Source organism: Ctenopharyngodon idella, chromosome 3 (genome assembly GCF_019924925.1).
Source record: "Ctenopharyngodon idella isolate HZGC_01 chromosome 3, HZGC01, whole genome shotgun sequence".
NCBI lineage: Eukaryota > Metazoa > Chordata > Actinopteri > Cypriniformes > Xenocyprididae > Ctenopharyngodon > Ctenopharyngodon idella.
This window is the reverse complement of record NC_067222.1, coordinates 2,571,515-2,592,848: the sequence shown is the minus strand read 5'-3', so window position 1 is coordinate 2,592,848 and position 21,334 is coordinate 2,571,515. Positions and strand designations below refer to the sequence as shown.

At 37.2% G+C, this 21,334-nt stretch overlaps 1 protein-coding gene across 9 annotated transcripts in view; it reads left to right on the top strand.

The window, feature by feature from the left end:
- Window positions 1-21,334, top strand: part of nfixb (nuclear factor I/Xb) — a 202,917-nt gene that overhangs the window by 77,547 nt on the left and 104,036 nt on the right. For 7 of the 9 annotated variants that reach the window (XM_051886162.1, XM_051886169.1, XM_051886163.1 and 4 more), the window contains one exon: window positions 4,402-4,933. In XM_051886162.1, the coding sequence (XP_051742122.1) occupies window positions 4,402-4,933 (532 nt within the window). The other 2 variants (XM_051886167.1, XM_051886164.1) reach the window with 2 other exon arrangements.

Here is a 21,334-nt window from a genome sequence, read left to right as displayed (position 1 = left end):
TTTACCATTTGCATACTACTTAAATTTTAATTAAAGTATTATTTTATAAAAGTAATTAAAATGCTTTATTTTGACCTATTCTCTGACACTACTTTTCTATAGAATAAGTGCTTCAGGCAAGTGAGTTTTCAAATGCACATGTTGATCAGGACCTAATTATCTCATACCCGCACTGGTAGGAAGCCATTAAGGGCTGTGTTTCAAACAGAGAAGGGATTGTTTGAAATAAAGGTGCTGCTTTTATTGAATCAAATGCATTCATAAACAAATTCTGCTCTCCTCTGGTTGTGTGCTTCAATTAGCATCTTATTAGAGACCTCAAGCAGGTGTTGGTTTTGACACGTAGGCTCAGATTTGAAAGAGGAAACACTAATGAAGAGTTTTACTGCGATGGGAGAGCGTTATCACCATACATCCGTCCAATGAGGTTTCTTTGGTCTGTCATTTAAGAGATATTTGCATATGTTTGCTAATCCAGCATTTCAAATCAATTTCCTTGTCTTGTTTTTTTTTTTTGTGGGAAGAACCAAGCCGTCATTCAGTGATTTTATTATTTTTTTTAGAACGTCAACAAGAATTGATCCGCAGCTTCGTCTATGTCTCGTTTAGTCTCGGATCTGAATATCTCTACTTTATGCCATAAGCAGCTGTTGTTTTATATTCTTTTTGATGGCATGATTAAAGTATTCCCAAAACTCAGATAAAAGATTATGATTACATGTGGAAAAAAACAAAGTATTTGCACTCACGGTTAAAGCAATCTCGGCATTTGAACAGCATTTTAAACCGTTCATTGGCAGATTTCTGATGCATATTAAAATTTGTGCAGTTAAACTTTGAAACCTCACAAAAACAAGTTCTTATAGAATATGTTGTCATACTCATTAGTGGTCGACCATTTCTGAAAATGGCTAATGGGAGATTTCAGAGCGGACACAACTTCTGGTATAATTGATTCTGTGCGGCAAACTCAATATTTATTCAATGCCACACTGTAAACTCTAACGCTCAAAATAATTAATTTTCTTAAGTAGGACCAACTTAAATTAAACAAATTAGTTCAGTCAAATAAACTTTTATGAGTATTTAGCACTTTCTTTTTCTTTTAAGTTCACAGAACTGATATATTTTAAGTAAACTGAACTGTTCCATTGTTTTGAGTTTAAGTTTTGAATTAAGTTTAACTGATACTGAGCTGGGATTTCTATTTCCCATGCTTTGCCTATCCCACATGAAAATGAGAGTAAAGGCTAAAATTAAGTGTTATATAGTGTTTTTTTTTTTGTTTTGTTTTTGTGCAAGATTAATGTTAAGTGAGATATTTAGTAGTTATTAATATTTTGTTATGCTAATTTAAAAGAGTTTCTGTTAATTTGGGTTTTTGGAGAGTTATAGTATCAAGTGGTGCATATGTGACTTGGTTTGAGAGCAAGTATGTTAAATCTTTATATTGCTGTACTCATTCAGCAAGTGCTATATCATGCTATTGTTAACATGCTAGCAAATTAGCAAGTTAGCATTTTCTGAATTAGCTTGTTACACCTAGCTAAGTTTACACTAATAAAAATGTTAATTTTAAGTTAAATGTGAATTGGTGTACTCAAACATTTCAAGTTGAGAACAATTAAAATGTATGAGTACAAAAAATTAAAATCTGCCAGTTCTGTTTACTTAAACTTTGAATTTCTTAACTTAAAAATTTTGAGAACTCAAATTTTTTGAGTTTTGCCAACTTATTCGGGTTTACAGCGCATTCCAAACAACTTCTGCAGAGTTTTTCGAGTAACTTCTTTAGATAGGTCCGATATTCTCTGCTTCGTTGAGCTCCTTGTGTTGGGTGTTTTTGCAGACAAACACAGCATATGTTTGTTTTAAATTAGAGATGCACATGGGGTGCGCGGTCGCTTTCGTCTTTGTCTCGGCCGCTAAATCCACAAGCAGCTGCCGGCTGCAGGGTCTGCTGGGAGTTTCGGAGAGAGAGCCATGGTCTTTCTCCCATCAGCCTGTGCCAAGGTGGCATTACGCAAGCCGGTGGAGGGGAGGGTCTGGTATAGCCACAGCAATGGTCACCCCAACCCAGACTTAAGAGCACAGTTGCCATGACAAGCTTGATGGGATGCTGAACTTTGCCTCGGCGGTGGATCGGAACTTGTCAAACTGGCAAATTGTGCACCATCGGACTGGACTGGGTGCTCTTGCTCGCTCACTCGCTCTCTCTCGTTCTGCCACCAGCCCCCCTCCTCTCTTTCCCCTCCCTTTCAGCTCTTCAAGCTAACGTATTGGCTGAGCTACAGGCATCTTGTTGCCAAATAGGTGGGCCCTACTCGTGTTGGCAAAGACTCAGGCAATGGTTAAGGAAAGAACGCGGAGAGAGAGCGAGCTATCGAGAGAGAGAGAGAGTTGGAGAGAAAAGGAGTAAAAAAAGCAGCAGCACTTGGGTTTGCCAGCGGTCCTGCGAGCTCGTCCAACATTGATTCGGTTCTCTTTTTTTTTTCTCCTGCCTGTATTCTGTGCTTTGCATTAGCCAGCCCCCCCACCCCCCCACCCCCCTCCGCGGCATGCATGTGCGCGCGTGTGCCTGCGTTATGTGTGCGCCGCGCGCTCTGAGTTTTCTGCCGGATCCAAAGATCTAAGAAAACACTCATTGCTCTTTGCCAAGGATTTTTTTTTCCGGCATTGTTTAGATTTTTTTTTTCTTTTTTGTAAATTATTTGGAAAGCATTTATTTTGAGTGCTGTTGCCTTTCTAGTTCTATTTTTTTTCCGTGTGCACACACCTTTATTTTGTTTCGTTTTTTTTTTTTTCTAACCAATTTTACCATCTTGTAATTTTACCTGGAACCGTTTGCAGCAAAAGCAAATTTCCTGATCTTGAAATTAACTTCTTTCCGCCGGCAATTGGAGCGTCTCCAGTCTTCTTTCCTTTTTACCCAAGTTTTTTTTTTTTTTGTCGCCAATTCGTCATCCTTGCCAAGCCAGCAGTTGTTGTTTCGGCGTGAGTGGCAAAGAACTGGTGCGGGTGGATTTTTTTTTCTTTTTTTTCTATCCTGAACGGCGTGCCAAATTTATGATGAGAGTGCAAAATGGTAACTACCAGCCTTTCTCTCTCTTTCTGCTCCTGTCTGCAGTGTGCTTTTCATGGTGCTTCTCCATTGTGGAAATGTGAAGATGCCTGGATTTCTGCAGCGCAGCAGCCCGCAGAGAGGGTTTTGATGGCAGGTCTTGAAGGGACGCAGTTTAACCGCGGTCTTGTTGTGGCGAGAGTTGGCGGAGAGGGTCTGGGGCACGGCGGGCCTGGCACTGGGGCACCGTGGCGTGGTTTAGGCTTTGTCACTGAGCGTTGTGTGGTGAAGGTATTATTGGAGAGCTGAATGAGTCTTCCGTTGCCGTGGGGATCGCCAAGCTTTTCTTGGCCTGACTTGGGCTAAAGAAGCTGCTTTCTGTGAATCGCAGAACCCGGGAATTCCTGCACTGCCTCTTCAGTGTTTTAGTTTGCAGTTTACTAAAGTGTTTTATTTATTTAGAATAATTCCGTCTGAGCTCAAGGGGATTTTGATGCATGCTTCTGTGGAAAAAAAAAAAAAAATTCTATTGAAAATATTTTTTTTCCAAGTTAATTGATTTCTACACTGCAAAAAATAATTTTCTCAATCTGTATTTTTGTGTTTATTTCAAGTAAAAATATCTAAACATCCTTAGAACATGATTTGATGCATGCTTCTGTGAAAAAATTTCAATTGAAAATTATTTTTTTTCCCAAGGTAATGGACTAAATTGATTTCTACACTGCAAAAAATAATTTTCTCAATCTGTATTTTTGTTTATTTCAAGTCAAATATGTAAAAACATTCTTAAAACAGTATAGATGTACTTGAGGAAAGATATGATTATTTAAGCTTATTCTTAAATGTATTTATACACTGTAAAAAAATTATTTTCATGATTTATCGTTGCATTTTTTGTCAAATCAGCTTAGATAATTAATGTAGTTCAGATAACATAATATTTTGAGTTTCTGTTTGTAAAACCAATCTCCTTAATTGAATTAACTCAAATTTTTAATTCCAGTGAACTCAAAATTTTGAGTAACTCAGGTAGCCAGGTAACTTACTTTTTTAAGTTAAACCAACAATTCTTTTTTACAGTGTACTTTTGATTTCAGCATAAAACTCTCTAAAATTAGTGCTTAAAACCTAAAACTCGTTTAAAAATAACTGTACAGTAATTCATGATGCATACTGTAGTACTTGCTACTATTTTATTTTTAAGGGCATTTAGATATTTTTACTGGAAAAGAATATTATTTGCAGATGTGTCAATTTGATTTCATGCAATGCACTATTTTTCAAATATCTTCTCATTTCCTTGAGCTCTGAAATTCCTCCCTTTTTTTGTCCACCAGGATGAATTTCATCCCTTCATCGAGGCTTTGCTGCCACACGTCCGCGCGTTCTCCTACACCTGGTTCAACCTCCAGGCCCGTAAGCGCAAGTACTTCAAGAAGCACGAGAAGCGCATGACGAAGGACGAGGAGCGCGCCGTCAAAGACGAACTCCTGGGCGAGAAGCCCGAGATCAAGCAGAAGTGGGCGTCCCGTCTGCTCGCCAAGCTCCGCAAAGACATCCGGCCGGAGTTCCGCGAGGACTTTGTGCTCACCATCACGGGGAAGAAGCCGCCGTGCTGCGTGCTGTCCAACCCCGACCAGAAGGGCAAGATCCGCCGCATCGACTGCCTGCGGCAAGCGGACAAGGTCTGGCGTCTGGACCTGGTGATGGTGATCCTGTTCAAGGGAAGCCCGCTGGAGAGCACGGACGGAGAGAGGCTGGTCAAGTCCCCACAGTGTTCCAACCACGGCCTCTGCGTGCAGCCGCACCACATCGGAGTGTCCGTCAAAGAGCTGGACCTGTATCTGGCCTACTTCGTCCACACGCCAGGTGAGTCAGACATGCGCTGAAATACACTGGTTCAGGAAACACGGTCCGGTTCAGTTCCGGGCTGTATTCCAAAAACACACTCCCAATGCAAATGTATGCAAATACAGCCTTTGTTGTGTTTATTTCTTTGTGTTTTTAGCTTGGTCTTCTGTGGAATTGTGAAAATGATGACTTTTTGCTTGACTTATTATGTGTGTGTGTGAACTGGTTTACAGGTCATGTATGTTGTAGCGTGTAACATAATGCAACTGATAGTTGTGCGTACGTGTGTGTGTAAATGTCAGATTGTGTATCGTGGCAGTGACAGCTGGCCTTCTCCCAGCTGGTGTGAAGGCCACACACACACACACACACACACACACACACACACACACAAGTCAGTTACACTGCTGCCCTTAAATACGCACACACCTATAATCAGAATGATCACATTCTCGTAGACACAACATTTACTTTCAGTTTTTCATTCTGTTTAGTCTCAATTTATACATTTTATTCATTTATTTATTTTAATATTTTGCTCAGTATTGAAAGAAATGTGAAAATTAGACATTAAAAAAAAAAAAAAAAATCAAATTATATTCATGAAACCTCATGATAAAGAGACTACATATAATTTAGAATCTATAAAATCTAAAAATATTTAATTTTATACTGCATTTTTTTTATAAATTAGGATATTTTTCCAGATGTTCAGGAATAATGTCTTTGCCATTATGGCAAATATTTAATATTTTTATTTATTTATTGAATTTATTTTATATTTGTAATTTTTATAATGGTAAATATTTATTAATAATAATATTCTTCTTCTTCTTCTTCTTCTTATTAATAATATAATATATAATATTTATATTATTATTATAATAATGGCCAAGATGCTTTGCAACTTTCCTACTACAATTATTGTTTATTTAAAATGGCAAATATTTAATTTTTATATTTTTAGTTATATTGAATTTATTTTATATTTAAAATTTTATAATGGTAAATATGTAATAATAATAACAATAAGCATTATAATGGCCAAGATGTTTTGTAGCTTTCCTACAACAATTATTGTTTGTTATTTTAATGCATTTTATTCAGTTATTTTTAAGTTAATTATTTATTTATTATTTCAATGTATTTATTTTATTTAAATGCATTTATTTATTTGTTGTTTCTTTTTATTTATTTAAGTGTATTATATTAGGGTTGTGATTTTGTTGCATTTGCACATATTTATTTGCCAGACGCACTATATGTTGGTCATTATATTGGTGTCAGTTCCTGAAATAGACACCCACAGACAGCACAGTATTTTATTTGCAGCTATTTACAGACAGCTCAGATATTTAGCTATTATCTGTGCGCTCAGAGTATGTGAACAGGCAGCATTTGACGATGGTTTTCGCCTTTGTTGTGACACAGAGCCGTAATTCTGTTTGTTGGCAGGGGCGCTGAAAGAGATTTTGTTGCCCATGCCGAGTTTCCCTTTTGCTCCGTGTGGAACCCAGCGTCAGTTAGCCGGTTCACCATGCCGTTCTTTTCCTGTTTAACAGAATGCCAGGACTCAGATTATCTCCTGCTGACCCGGCCGAATCTCCTGTCTTAATCCGGACGCTATTAAAATGGCCCGATGGCTCATTGTTCCGGCCACATCCGCTTTTCCACTTCCATATTGATGAAATATAATGGCAACGTTTGTTCATTTTCCTTTAACACTGGCATACCCTGTTTCTGACCAAGGCTGTATCTCAATACTAGTTTTACTTGATCTTAGTGCTGCGTTCGACACTATAGATCATAAAATACTCTTAGATCGACTACAAAGTTACACTGGTTTTCAGGGACAGGCATTAAGGTTGTTTAGATAGTATTAGACAGTCACCATTTTGTCTATTTAAATAGGGAAAAATCTAAGATAATGTCAGTAAATTATGGAGTGCAGCAAGGGCCTGTGTTAGGCCCCCTGTTATTTTCAATATACATGCTGCCACTTGGTAATATTATAAGAAAACATGGAATTAGTTTCCACTGTTAAGCCGATGATACTCAGTTATACATTTCGTCATGACCAGATGAAATCTGTAGGTAAATTATCCAAGTTGACAGAGTGTTAAAGCGTGATTTGTATATGTACATTTCTGAAATTACATAATTTGGACAGTCACCTCTGATAATAGATTACTAAATTGTAGTGATGAAATGCATTTTCTGTAAAGCTGCTTTGAAACGATATGTATTGTAAAAAGCGCTATTCAAATAAATGTGAATTGTTTAACCTAGTCTGTATTTTCTAAAGATTATTCTCAAAGCAAACATTTGCATTTATGTTTTTTTCGACTGCAGTTTTAAACTGCTAGAGCAAGCTGCAAAAGCGCCTGCCAAAAACCAGGCCTGGTTTAGATCACTTCTGCTTTTGCTGTCTCTAAAAATCAGCGTTTACATTTCGGCTCCGGCATTTGAACAACACCACGTACTGTGATGTTTGCGCGCTGCAGATCAGGTGTTAGAAAGCACGATTTGTGTATAATTTACACTTCAGGTCCTGTTTCACCGGCGCATGCCGGACAAGCGGCCGTTTGGTGGTTTATTGACGAGATGCGTGTCGTATTGCCCTTTGGGAGCGATTAATGACGTTAAACTCCGCAGAAATACGCTGGTTAAATACCCAGGAGCACGATGCCGTAATTACGCTTGGTCTTCTGGTCGTACGCCGGCTGTATTAATGATGATGATTAATGGGAGTTGTTGACGAGCATCTCAGATCTCTGGCCGTCTCGCGCCGCTCCAGAGGAAAAAAGTTTCTGTTTTTCTTCTGCGTTTGTCAGAATGATGGATGCTTTCTCTCGGGTTAGTCATCTCTGGAGCTCGCCACCACGTCATACGGCTTCCATTATCGCGCAGTCATGATAAAAACATGTGCCTGCTCTCATCTCTAATCGAGCTGTGTCCAGCTCAGACAGCCGATAAAACGCCGGCCGCAATGCCAAGTTCTGTAGTCAGACGACGGCTATACAGCTCTGTGTTGTAAAGACGAGAGAGAGCGGCAGACGCTGAAAGGAGGGGAACTAATGGTGGCCTTTTCCTTTCAGAAAAGGAAATGGATGTATGACAATAGACTCTTAAAGTGCGGTCAAGCGTTAAATCACTTGTTTCACAGCGAATCATCTATTCAGGATCATTTCCACAGCTTTCAGAGGTGTTAGAGATATCGGAGAGGTGTTGCGATTCTAGCGGGAGTTTAAAAATAAAGATGTGTTTTGTGATGATGGTGTTTAAATTAATACATTTACATTTATCAGTATTTTCTGCAACAGTTTTTTTTAGCTGCAGTTTGGGCATCCCTTCAGAAGTGAAATGAAACTATGAAAGTGGTAAGATTGGTTGACCTTTGGGCAGCTGCGTTCCTTCTTGGCTGGTAAACAGGATTCCCGCCGCTCTAGGCTTTGAGGCCCGAAACCAGACCGACAGTCACCCGCACTGACCACTGACACGCCGCTTTGGTCACCTTCACATTTGATTTGATTTGATTTGGACCTGGATGTAATTTGGAGTGTTTTTCAGGAATGTTCAGGAGCTTGGATCACATTCAGGAAGCTGGTTTTCCTGTGTTTATTGTGTTTGTGAGAGAGAGTTTGTTTAATTACAGGTGCTGGAAAAATATTATTCCATTTGGATTTTGCAACTTTCTGTCATCAGATTATTTTTTAAACTGTATGTTATAACTCTCTTGTTTAGATACTAGAAAATTGAGAAAATGCTAAAATATTTGCTTCAGTGATAGCAGGAAACAAATCATTATGAAAAATCATAATCGTTTAAAAAATCAAATCATAATTTTCAGAATAGATTTCATAATATCAAATATAACATTAATACAACTTTTAAAATTGATTTTTTTTATATTAATGTTCAATACAAATATACAGTTTTAAAGAAATACAATTTTTATTTGTTTTATTAAATGTATTGTTTTATTAATGTATGCATGAATCCAATTTTTATAGGAATTTTTTCATGTCTTCCATTTTTACAGCAAATGTCTATGCTGTATTTTATATTTTGAATTTAAAACATTTTTAGCATATTATATAATTATCTTTGCTTTATTTTTGTGTTGGTAAAATATACAAATAATAATTTCCCTAAATAATAGTTAACTCATTAGTTATATGCTATGTTTGGAAAAACACACAGCATATCAGATGATATATATTTATTTATTAATTTGATGTAAATAAGATGGAAAAAATACGTAGGAATGTAGTGTGTGTGTGGTTCAGGTACTCGCTACTTTCCCTACATTTTGTCCCCACATGGATAGTAAAACTCGAAATTTTTGATCTTCTGTGGTCATTATTTAGTCCCCATGAGTAAAATAGCTTATAAATCATGCTAAATGATATTGTTTTGAAAACATAAAAATACAGAAAGTTTTCTGTGATGGTGAGTTAGTGTAGGGCATAGAATATACAGTTCCAACTAAATGAAACACAGATCACCATAATGGTGACCATGTACAGTATAAAAGCCATTGTGTCTATGGAAAAGCCCCCATAAAACATGAAAACCTGTGTATATGTGAAAAGCATTCCAGTTGAGCTGTTTTTCCTCCGTTACAACACTCGTGCAGCATGATCTCATCACCAGGAGAGAAAGTCAAAAACAGCAGAATTCAGAAGAAATCTATAGATGAGAACAACCGGCGCAGCTGAAATGGAAAACAGGAGAAATGTTGAAGGAGGGGAAGGATTGACTTTGGCTCACACTGCTTTTCTTTACGGCCGTTTCGTATGGATAGAACAGGCGAAATAAACTTGCAGAGGTAAAACCGCATTAACATATAATCACATAAACATACAAGTAGCAAGAAATAATGTTAAGCAGAGATATTAATATTCTCTGGCAGTTTAAACAAAAACTACACCAAATGAATCCTCCTCCTTATCAGCCATTAATTATTGTTAATATTACTATTTGCATTGTTGCGTTTGTTAAAACAGAGAATAGAACAGCGGGCAGAGAATAAAGACGGTGTAAAATGCCAAGATGGAAACAAAAGCCGGTCTGCGAAGGGAACTTCGACTGGTGTGTGTGTTTGGCACTGCCACACGGATCTCAGCTTTTCAAATCACGCCACACGCTCTGCCAACATCCCTCTCTCTTTCCCAGCCTCTCCTTCCATTTAACCCGCTTTTTCAGGCCCTATCCTCTGCTTTTCCTCCGTCACAACGCCGACGGGAAAAACAAGCCCTTTACGCAATTCCGTATAGAAATACAGCTTTCTTTCGCATGTATTTCAAGGCTCGTTTTTTTTCAAGCATTTCTCTCTCTCTTTTTTGTTTTAATGATTCAGGAATTGGCTGCGGCGAACGATCCCATACGCTTACGATAGCCACGTTCCAAATCAAAATGGAGAGTTTGGCAGCGCTGACTTTGGCTGCCGGGCTTCTGTCTGGGATGTTAGACGTGCAAAAATACTGCTCCGATAGATCATCCGGCTAATCGTGTTTAAGTACATATTTTTTTCACACAAAATAACCCTTTACGCGTCACTCGAATGGTCAAACTGTCGCCAGCTGAATGAAAGCGTGTTTGAACTTCTAAAGTGTGTCAGTAGAACCGGCTGAAGCTGGCATGAGCGCATGACACCTTTGACAAGCGGCTTTTACCAGATGAGAGTCACAGAGTTTGACATGAGCCCTTATAGGAATGCTGTGCGTTATTTATATATGGGTGTGTACGATGTGACACGGCGGACAGGCTAATAGCAGCAGTCAGACTGAGCGAATAATGATTGGAAAATGAGGGCTATTATTGAACTAGAGTAAACAGCACAGGACTCTGGTGAAAAGACCTCATTCACCACAGCGCTGGAGTGCAGCGGCTTTCTTCTCCTCAGGGGTCCTCCTGCCGCTCTCAGAAGCCGCCTTTTGTTCGCCACAGAGACGGACAGAAAGAGAGAGAGGGGATGAAGTCCGCGCCGGTCTAACCGGACCTTCGTTTTGTCCTGTCCACGAGGCCATTTCAGCACTGCAACAGTAGACAAACTGTCCTTCAGAAATAAAAAAAAAACGGACAATTAAAAATACCATAGTACTGTCACTTTTTTTTCAGCATGGTACCATTGTAATGCAGTAAATTGGCGATCTGCTGACTTGCAGAAATTACTACATCGAATGGTACTGTGGTATCAGATTTTAATACCATGGTACTTTTTTGTTATGCTTTTTAGTGACACTGATTTTTCCCTTATGGAAATTTAGTGTGTGTGTGTGTTTTACCATAGTAATACCTGCTGATTTGTATTTCCCCTTACATAATTACCATGTTATACTACTACAACTACCATGTTTCTTCATGTATCATGATGATATAGTAAATGTCCCTCTGGTTTGTTTTTTCCTTAAAAAATATAACGTCAAACTAGCAAAAAAGTACCTTGGTAGTGCCATGTTTTTTTGTATATATACATTTACAGTCACTTTTACCAATGCATCACAACACAGTACCGTTATAATACAGTAAATTTATGACGTTATCCTTTTTTGTATTTCTCAAAATTTTCATGATATACTAACAAAAATGACAATAGTACTATCATGTTTTTTTTTTTTTTTTTTGACATTTTACCATGGAGATACAGTAAATATTTTACCCACTAATTTGTTTTTCCCTTACAAAAATTTGTTAGACTAACTAAAAAGTACCATGGTATTACCTTATATTTTTATCATGTATTCATTTAGAACTTCTGCCCAAGTGTCTCGACATGGTACTGATGTAATACAGTAAATGTATTTCTTATTGAAAAGTACTGTGAATTTCACAATTATATAATATATATATATATATATATATATATACACACACACAATATATATATATATATATATATATATATATAAATTTCCAAATTTTTATCTTTTTTGATTTTTGTCTTTTTTTTTATGACTGGTGGTTAGGTTTACCACAGTTTTACTGTAGTAACATCTACAAATGAACAAATTTGTGAATGTTTATGAAACTTCTCACATAATGCTTCAGGGCTGTATGTGAAGAGTGAATGCTAATGTATGGATGTTTGCTTGGAGTCAGTGCGTGAGCAGGTTTCCATCTGTGTGAAAGCACATGCTTCTCTGTGTGTGTGTGTAAGTGCACGTGAGTGAGAGAGAAAAAAAAAACGCATCAGGGCAGCTCAGGGACGTGGAGTGTAAACTAGGTGCTAATGCCTCCTTTTGCCTGTTTTGTCAGTGCAAACGTTCTAATTAATGGGAATGGAATAAATAAATTAAGCGGCTACGTCTCTCCACAGCTGAGCAGCGAGAGAGAGAGAGCGGCTGTGAATTTCTCTTTCCTGTTCCACTTATCATGTTATGACCTATTAGTCCAGGCTTTGATGCAGAGGCTTTTGTGAACACACACAAAAGCAGCTTTATTCTGTCAGATTTATGAGGTATTCATGTAACTAATAAAATCATTTTCCTCCAGATTTGAATTCATTGTGCATGTAATTAACTTTGCGGAGAGAGCGCTAAAATATATGCAAGTAAAGTGCCAATGCTGGTTAGTGGTGTTTGCTAAGTCAAGCATCACTAGGACTGTTACTTAGAGGTTAAGTGATTTGAAGTAACTCTTAACACTAAGTATTAAACTTTGTGGTATGTTTCCATTGGGAATGCCTCTGTGCTGTCCCATAATCCCTTGCACCGTCCACAACCTGTACAGACCCCTGATTCTTCTTGCCGTTCCAGTCTTTGCCTCTCTCTCTCTCTCTCTCTCTCTCTCTCTCTCTCTCTCTCTCTCTCTCTCTCTCTCTCTCTCTCTCTCTCTCTCTCTCTCACACACACACACACACACACACACACACACACACACACACACACACACAGAGGACGGCCAGTGCAGGTGCAGTGATTAGAGCAGATTTATTGTAGTCTCTTGCTCTCATTTAGTCTAATTTTATAGAGCCGCTTTAATTACAGTGCAGTCCTGAACCTCTGAACCTTACCTGCTCTGATGATAATGCCCTATTCACTCTCTCTCTGTCTTTCTCTCTCTCTCGGGAGGAGATTTTAAATATATCATAAGGTACATTTAAAGGAATTATTCACCCGAATCGCCGCATATTATTTTCTCTCTTCCGTGAAACACAAAATGAGATGTTAGGCAGAATGTTCATGCTGCTCTTTAACTCTTTCCTCACCAGCAGTTGCCAGCCACCACCAGCATTTTTAATAATTGCCCCCAGAATATTTTGTCATATGACTATCTAAACATGCAATATATCAAAAGAAAGGACAGAGCCTCTACTTAAAAAAACAAACAAAAAAAATCTTTTATTCTAGCTTCATGAATTCTTTTCTTTTAATCAACACTTGAATGTGGGTAAGTTTCATATAAAAAAAAAAAAAAAAAAAAAACATTTTGAACAAAAAGCTGAGAAAATCGTGTTTTTGTCAAAGCTTTTATCACTTCTTTCTGCTTCTTTTTTGGCCTGTGTTTTGATACGGAGATTCTGTACTCTTTCCGAAGATGTGCAATAGTGCCCCCTACTGTATAACAGTGAAAACACAAAGTCTGAAAATTCCGTCAGGGAAGCGTTGTGTCATAAATGATGGAAAATTCCATCAATGGTGGGAAAAGAGTTAAAAGTGGATGGTGATTTGTACTTTTAAGCTCAAAGTTCCATTACTGGAACAATATTTTCACTTTTGGAATTGCTGAACTGAGCACTGAAATGAACACTTCTTTAACAAAATTTCCTAAAAAAAAAAAAAAATTTAGTAAGAATATGTTAGCCTTAAGGTTATGAATAAGCTAGTGTGCTCCAAAACAATGACAAAATTCACATTTAGAAGATTTAAGCATTCAAAACTTACAGTCTCTCATTTCCGCTAAAATGGATCACGGCTTTTCATGACATCACTGCGGACTTCTAAAGCGTCCCGCCCTCTACGTTATAAACAGACGCTGAAACTGCGGCTAAAATCAGTGTAAATGTGTGTAAATATGCTTTCCAATGAGGCAAATGAAGTCTGGTTTCATGTTAGTGTCATGCGAACCGCAGCGCAAACAGTCTGCTCCGATCCAGAGACACGAGAGCACAGAGCGGATCATATGCGTGAATCGGCGCAGACCACAATGCGTATCGGACACATTTGAATTCTGCACAGAATACTGTATTTTAAAGCGATATGGAGGAGATTAGGAGGAGAAACGGTTAGAAATTAGAAGGAAACTGAGGCTTTACTGAGCTCAACGACACTGAGCTGTTATATAAATGAAATGCTATTGGCTATTTTAAAAAAGGGGTGGAGCTGTTTGATATGTCCCGCCCTGTCTTCCTGTTTCAGTGGAAATTACCTTAAACACATTGAATAATGCTGCGCGTTCCAAGGCACTTCAGTGGGCCTTTAAAAAAAATTTAACGTTTTCATAGTTCCTATAACTACTGGAGGAAGTACCTGCTTTTTGGTGTGTTCTCAACCCAGGAACTGGGAAAGATTTTAGTTCTAGGAACGCCTTTTGGGGGGACTAAATTAGCTCCTACTTCAGTGTAGGGTCTAACCCAGCACAATATGAATTATCAGTGACGTAAGTATATGTTGATTGGCCGAACACATGTTGAAACCCCGGCACCTTTCAGTGAACAGTTCGTAAAAGTGGGAAGAACATTTTAATAATCTAAAGAATCTTTTTCCACTATAAAGAACTTTTTGTGCAATGGACAAATTCCATGGATGTTAAAGGTTGTTCACTGAACCACCAATGACAATAAAGAACCTTTATTTTAGAAATGCCGCTAGCAGTGTTACTTTTTGCATTTTGTTTTTTGATGAAAATATTGTTTAAATTTAGTCAATGTTTCATGTCTTCATTAATTTTAGTCAGTTGTACTGTTATCTAAAGTGGTGTCTACATTTAGTCTACAAAAAATATAATTTTAGTTGATTGTAGTTGCTGTTGTTTTTGTTTTAGCAAGACAGTTGTTCTTGTGATCGCAAGAATGAATGCAAATTCAACCATTGACTGCAATATTTTCAGCAGCTTACATTTTTGTCTTATTCCCTTTTTTTTTTTTTTCGCAAAAACAAAAAAACAAAACAAAACAAAAAGCTGAACCACAATTAATTTCAGTAGGGTAATTATGCAAAAAATTACAGGTACTATTAGGCTACTATTACCGTCACTAATAGGCCTACTGATTATTGGTGGGTTTTCACTGCAAAACAACACAAAATTTTTTTGAGATAATCATAATCTTTCAAGATTTTTTTTTTTTTTCAAAAAGCATTGTTAGTGCATTAAAATTGTGTCATTTTCATCAACAGCATGTTTTTTTTCTTTTTTACTTAAGTTTTTTCGTTATTATCTTCATGCGCACATTTTGTTGATGAACTTGTATATTCATGCTAATCAGATACAGTTAGTTGTTCATCACTAGTTAATACGTTTTTTAAATGCAATTTTTGATTAAATTACTTTTTAGGGAGCTTAACTTGAACATTCTTTTAACATGACACATATAGATGAATGAAAATATTTTAATTTCAATGAAAAAACGCTTTGACTGCTGTGCGTGAACATGTTCCTTGTTCTCCTGAGCGTCTCCTCCTGAGATTGTGGAGCAGCTACACGTTCACTTACAAGCATGTTTCCTTTCATTTTATCATTCTGTTTTCCTCCTCTCATCTGTTTTTCTCTTCATTCAACATCATCCCCTGTGACTCCTTGAACCAGAGATACAAGAAGATGCGTTGGTGCCTGTGAGTGTGTGTGTGTGTATACTGTATGTGCACATGTGCATCATAGTGCGAGACTAGGCCACAACAAACGGCATCTGCAGATATCACATATGGGCAAAACCATCACAGATCCCCCACACACACATCCCAGAGCAGCTGAACCCCTCTTCACACCTGATGCTGGGGGTCTGTGTGTTCCCCACTCTATTCCACAAACACAGATGGGACCCTGAACCCCCAGGACAGGCCTCAGACCGGGGGCTTTCCTGGCTGTCGGTCCAGGCCGGTCGGCTCTGATTGTGGGTGTGCGAGTGCTTCTGACAGGCTGGTTCTGAATCCACAGCTGCTTCTGCGTATCTGTCTATCTATCTATCGATCGATCCTTATAGCTATCATTCGTTTGTTCATTCTAGCTCTCATTTGTTCGTTCTAGGTATCGTTTGTTTGTTTGTTCCTTCTATCTAGCGTTCGTTTGTTCTATCTAGCTGTCATTCGTACCTTCTATCTATTGTTTGTTCTATCGTTCATTCCATCTTGCTATCGTTCGTTCTATCTAGCTATTGTTCTTTTATTCATTCTATCTAGCTATCGTTCGTTCTATCTAGCTGTCATTCGTACATTCTATCTGTTTGTTCTATCGTTCGTTCTATCTAGCTTTCGTTCGTTCTATCTATTGTTTGTTCTAACGTTTGTTCTATCTAGCTTTCGTTTGTTCAATATAGCAATCGTTCGTTCTATCTAGCTGTCATTCAAACATTCTATCTATTGTTTGTTCTATCATTCGTTCTATCTATCGCTCATTCTATCTAGCTATCGTTTGTTCTTTCTAGCTTTTGTTTGTTCTTTCTAGCTATCATTCTATCTATCGTTCGTTCATTCTATCTAGCTTTCATTCGTTCTATTTATCGTTCATTCGTTCTGGCTATTGTTTGTTCATTATATCTAGCTTTCATTCGTTCCTTCTATTATTTGTTTTATATATATATATATATATATATATATATATCGTTCTATGTCTATCATTCATTCTGTCTATCTATTGTTTGTTTGTTCTATATCTATTTGTTCGCTCTATCTAGCAATCGTTTGTTTGTTTTTTCTAGCTTTTGTTCATTCTTTCTAGCTATCGTTCGTTCTATCTAGCTTTTGTTTGTTCTATCTAGCTGTCATTTGTACATTCTATCTATTGTTTGTTCTATCGTTCGTTCTATCTAGCTGTCATTCGTACATTCTATCTATTTGTTCTATCGTTCGTTCTATCTAGCTTTCGTTCGTTCTATCTAGCTGTCATTCGTATGTTCTATCTATGGTTTGTTCTGTCGTTCGTTCTATCTAGCTTTCGTTCGTTCTATCTAGCTGTCATTCAAACATTCTATCTATTGTTTGTTCTATCATTCGTTCTATCGTTCGTTCTATCTAGCTATCATTTGTTCTTTCTAGATTTTGTTTGTTCTTTCTAGCTATCATTCTATCTATCGTTCGTTCATTCCATCTAGCTTTCGTTCATTCTATTTATTGTTCATTCGTTCTAGCTATTGTTTGTTCATTATATCTAGCTTTCATTCGTTCCTTCTATTGTTTGTTCTATCTATCGTTCTGTCTATCATTTATTCTGTCTATTGTTCGTTCTATCATTCTATATCTATTTGTTCGCTCTATCTAGCAATCGTTTTTCTAGCTTTTGTTAATTCTTTCTATCGTTCTGTCTGTCTGTCTGTCTATCGTTCGTTCGTTCGTTCATTCATTCACTCTATCTAGCTATCGTTCGTTCAGTCTATCGAGCTATCGTTCGTGTTCTCTATTGTTCGGTTGTTCTATCATTCTATCTATCTGTTGTTCATTCGTTCTATTTCCTATCTATTTTTCTATCTGTAATTTTGTCATTATATATTTGATCTGTTCATATGGCTTATAAACTCCATCCATTCGTCCTTCCGTCCGTTACATCCACCCGTCCATCCATCCATCCTGTTGTTCCATCTGTCTGTTACATCCACCCATCTGTTCCATCCATCTGTCCGTCCATTCATCTGTCCATCCATCCATAAGGCCTATAAACTTTACTTTTCTAGTTAAAAATTACAGTTATGTAAATTTCTTTAAATTTCAGTGTAGTTTTTAATTGAAAATGACGTTTTCCATAATGTAAGGACTCAATTGAAGCTCACAGTTCATCTACAGTAACTTGGATTTAGGGTGGAGGAGTTTGTATCTGATGATGTGTTGAAAGTGAGGTATGCAGCCGTTAGCATCATGATTGACTCGATTCTACAGAAATGCTTTTCCAGAACTTTCTGTTAGAGCTTCTTTTATATCAGATAAGATACACCTCAAAATTATGACTGTTCTGTCTATATCTGTAAATAAATCAATGAGCTCATTGACACTTTTGGCAGCCTAATGTGTTGTTTTAGTCAAATGATCTGCACTTGTTGTAACACACTCTGGGAATGTCCATGTTGTATACATCATATAATCCTACAAGAGTCTCTTTTTGTAGCAAGGTCTGTTCAGCGTTAACTGTTAAACTGAATTAAGCCTTGCAGAAGTAGTCAGCAAAGATTTAGGTTTTAAAGTGAGGCTGCGTTTATCCTGTTGTGTACACACACACACACACATGAGTAGATCTCTTTCTGGCCTACTTTTGTGGTTAGATTTTAATCTGTGGTTTTGGCCCTAAGAAAACCTAAAGGTTTTGCTTTTCCTGTGTTTGATTTAGTTACTGTATTTCATTGAATGTGACTTTGTATTACTTTTAAGTCCTGTATTTGACAGATTTTTTATGTAGAAAACAATTATTTGCTGGTTGTTGGTGGTCACTAGGTAGTTGCTGAAGTTTTTTTTTATTAATAGGGTTTCATGGTAGGTTTTCAATTTAATATGTATGCACTATTCAAAATTTTGGGGTCAGTAAAAATGTTACAAAAGATTTTTATTTCAAATAAATGCTATTCTTTTGAAGAATCATGAAAAACATTGATGATAATAATACATGTTTCTTGAGCATAAATCATCATATTAGAATGATTTTTGAAGGATCATGTGACGCATGAAAATTCCGCTATGTTCACAGGAATAAATTACACTTTAAAATTTATTACAGTAGAAAAATATTATAAATTATAATAATATTTTACAAAATTACTATTTTTTTTTATCAAATAAATGCAGTCTGAGTATAAGAGACTTATTTAAAAAAACATTTAAAAAAATAATCTTACAAAACCCAGACTTTTTAAACGAAATATTTTAATAAATGATTTTTTTTTATTGATATTGAATTGATTTTGCTTATTTTAAAATGTAGATGTCTTTTACCATCATCTAGATCTAACTTGTGTAGGGATAGTGAAGATTTTTTCTTAATAAAAAGTTAATTTGCAACTTTATATCTTGCAATTGTGACTTTGCAACTACTCATCTTGAAATTGCATCTTTATATCTTAAATTGTGGCTTTGTCACAGTTTGGCTTTATTTCTTAATTTTACACTTTCTCTCACAATTATATCATTTTTGTTTTACTGTGAGGTGGAAACATCCTTCCATAATCTCTTCTTTCTTATCATGTCATTTGATCCATAATTCATACTGCATATTTATAATGTGATGTCTAAATCCGCTGCATACGAACTATTTATTTTACTTTTTAATGTGTTTAATGTAATTTGCCGATGTTGACATCAAAACACACTGAAAACTAGAATGAATAGTTTATATGCTACAAGTGAATTTAGGCATCAATCATGTGAATGTCAAATTCATTGCAGATTTTTAGTGTGGTCAGATTTCTCTGTCGTCCTGAAACCAGCTGTGAAGGGCCTCGTACCGCTGCTGGTCTGTGATTATTTAGCGAACGAAGCCACAGAATTTGCCTTTATATAAGCTGTGACATCATGGTTGGGGTTTTGATGCTGACTTGTGATAGGACACAGTTTAATGTTGCAGAAACGTTCTCACAGTTACAGTTTGAGAAAATAAAGAAGCTTTTGTTCAGCCGCTCGCTTCGTGGTCTACTCACATTCATTTTTGAGGGGGAAAACCTCTAATTTACCCACAGGTGACACACAAAACCAAAGTAACTCAAGCAAAGTCTGCGTCTCTGTGTCTTTTTCCTCCTTTAGGGTAATTTGATAACCAAATGCAACACAAACAGTCTCAAATTACGCATTTTTCCGGTTATCGAATCACTGCAACGGTTTTCGAACCTCATTTGCTCTCTCCTTCTCACATTTTACAGTACATTTCTCCCACTTTGCCTCTCTTTCTCTCCCTCGTTCGCTCGCGTTCACTCTCCCTCTCTTTCCGCTCGTTTTCAGCTCTCTCTGAGGAGTTGTCCTGGTTAGACCTCCGCTCGAAACGCTCGGCAACACAGAGGCTCTTTGTGGTTGCGTTCTTTCACAAGGTGTTTGTGAGAAAGAGCAGGATTTCGCTCCTCTACCCTCTACTGCATTTTTTTGCTTTCTGTCTCTCTGTGGTTTGCTCAGTAAACACTTGTGTCCTACACATGCAGTTCATCATATCGAGACAAAGCTGCTGAATCTCACCTCGAGCAGGCCAGATTAAACGCACACTTTCATTTGAAATTCTCTCTCTTCAGGGTTTCTCCTCTGCTTGACTTGGCCGTCTCCACCCAGGCTGGATTTGAATGCTCTTAAACACACACACAGATGTGCATATACGCATTTAGAGGTCAGCTGCAGCGGATGTGGCCGTGTCCATGGTGACATTTTTTTGAGGAAGACATCTGTTCGTGGACTAGTGTGTGTTCTCTTTAAGAAGAGTATCTGCTACACACACGTTAAAGGGATAGTTCACCCAAAAATGAAGATTCTGTCATCATTTACTCATCCTCATGTCATTCCAAATGGATTTCTATCTTCTCAGAACACAAAAGAAGATATTTTGAAAAATGGCTGCAGTGTTGTTGTTTTTTGATTGTCTATACAATGAAAGGCAATTGGTTCAATGTTGTTTTTGGACCCCATTGCCTGACAAAAACAGTCTTCAAAATGTCGTCTTTTGTGTTCTGCTGAAGAAAGTAAGTCATTTGGAATGACATGAGGATGAGTAAATGAAGACACAATTTTACTTTTTGGGTGAATTATCTTGTTAATGTAGTATATTGAGGGAGATGTTCACTGAGGAAGAGTTGTGTCCATTGATGGGGGTGTTTATTCATCAAGAGTGTATATTTTCACAACTGTTCTTGCTTACATATTTATAGCTAGTACACACATTTACTCTCTTGAGGTTTATTACAGCAGTACTGCAAAAACACGTTAAAGTCGGCATGAAACGGAAGTTGTGATAGTATTTTTGTGATGTATATCTGAGTAAAACTGCTTCTCGAACAAGAAAAAAAGTAGGGCGGGGCTTGATGTTCCCCATCTGGAATTGATTGGATGGTTGTGGTTTGCTATTGGTGGATCTCATGTGAGTGACAGGTTGCCCCGCCCTCATGCCAGTAAACACATCATCAGAGAAGAGAAGAGCTGAGCTGCAAGAAGTTATTTTAATTAAAGATTACTAGAAATTGTGTGACGAGACAGTTAGCTCACAAGACGAGATGAGACATGAGATTAAGTTCACGAGACGAGACAAGATTTTTACACAATATTTTTAAGAAATCTTCAATGACGAAATACATGACTGGAAAAACAGTCT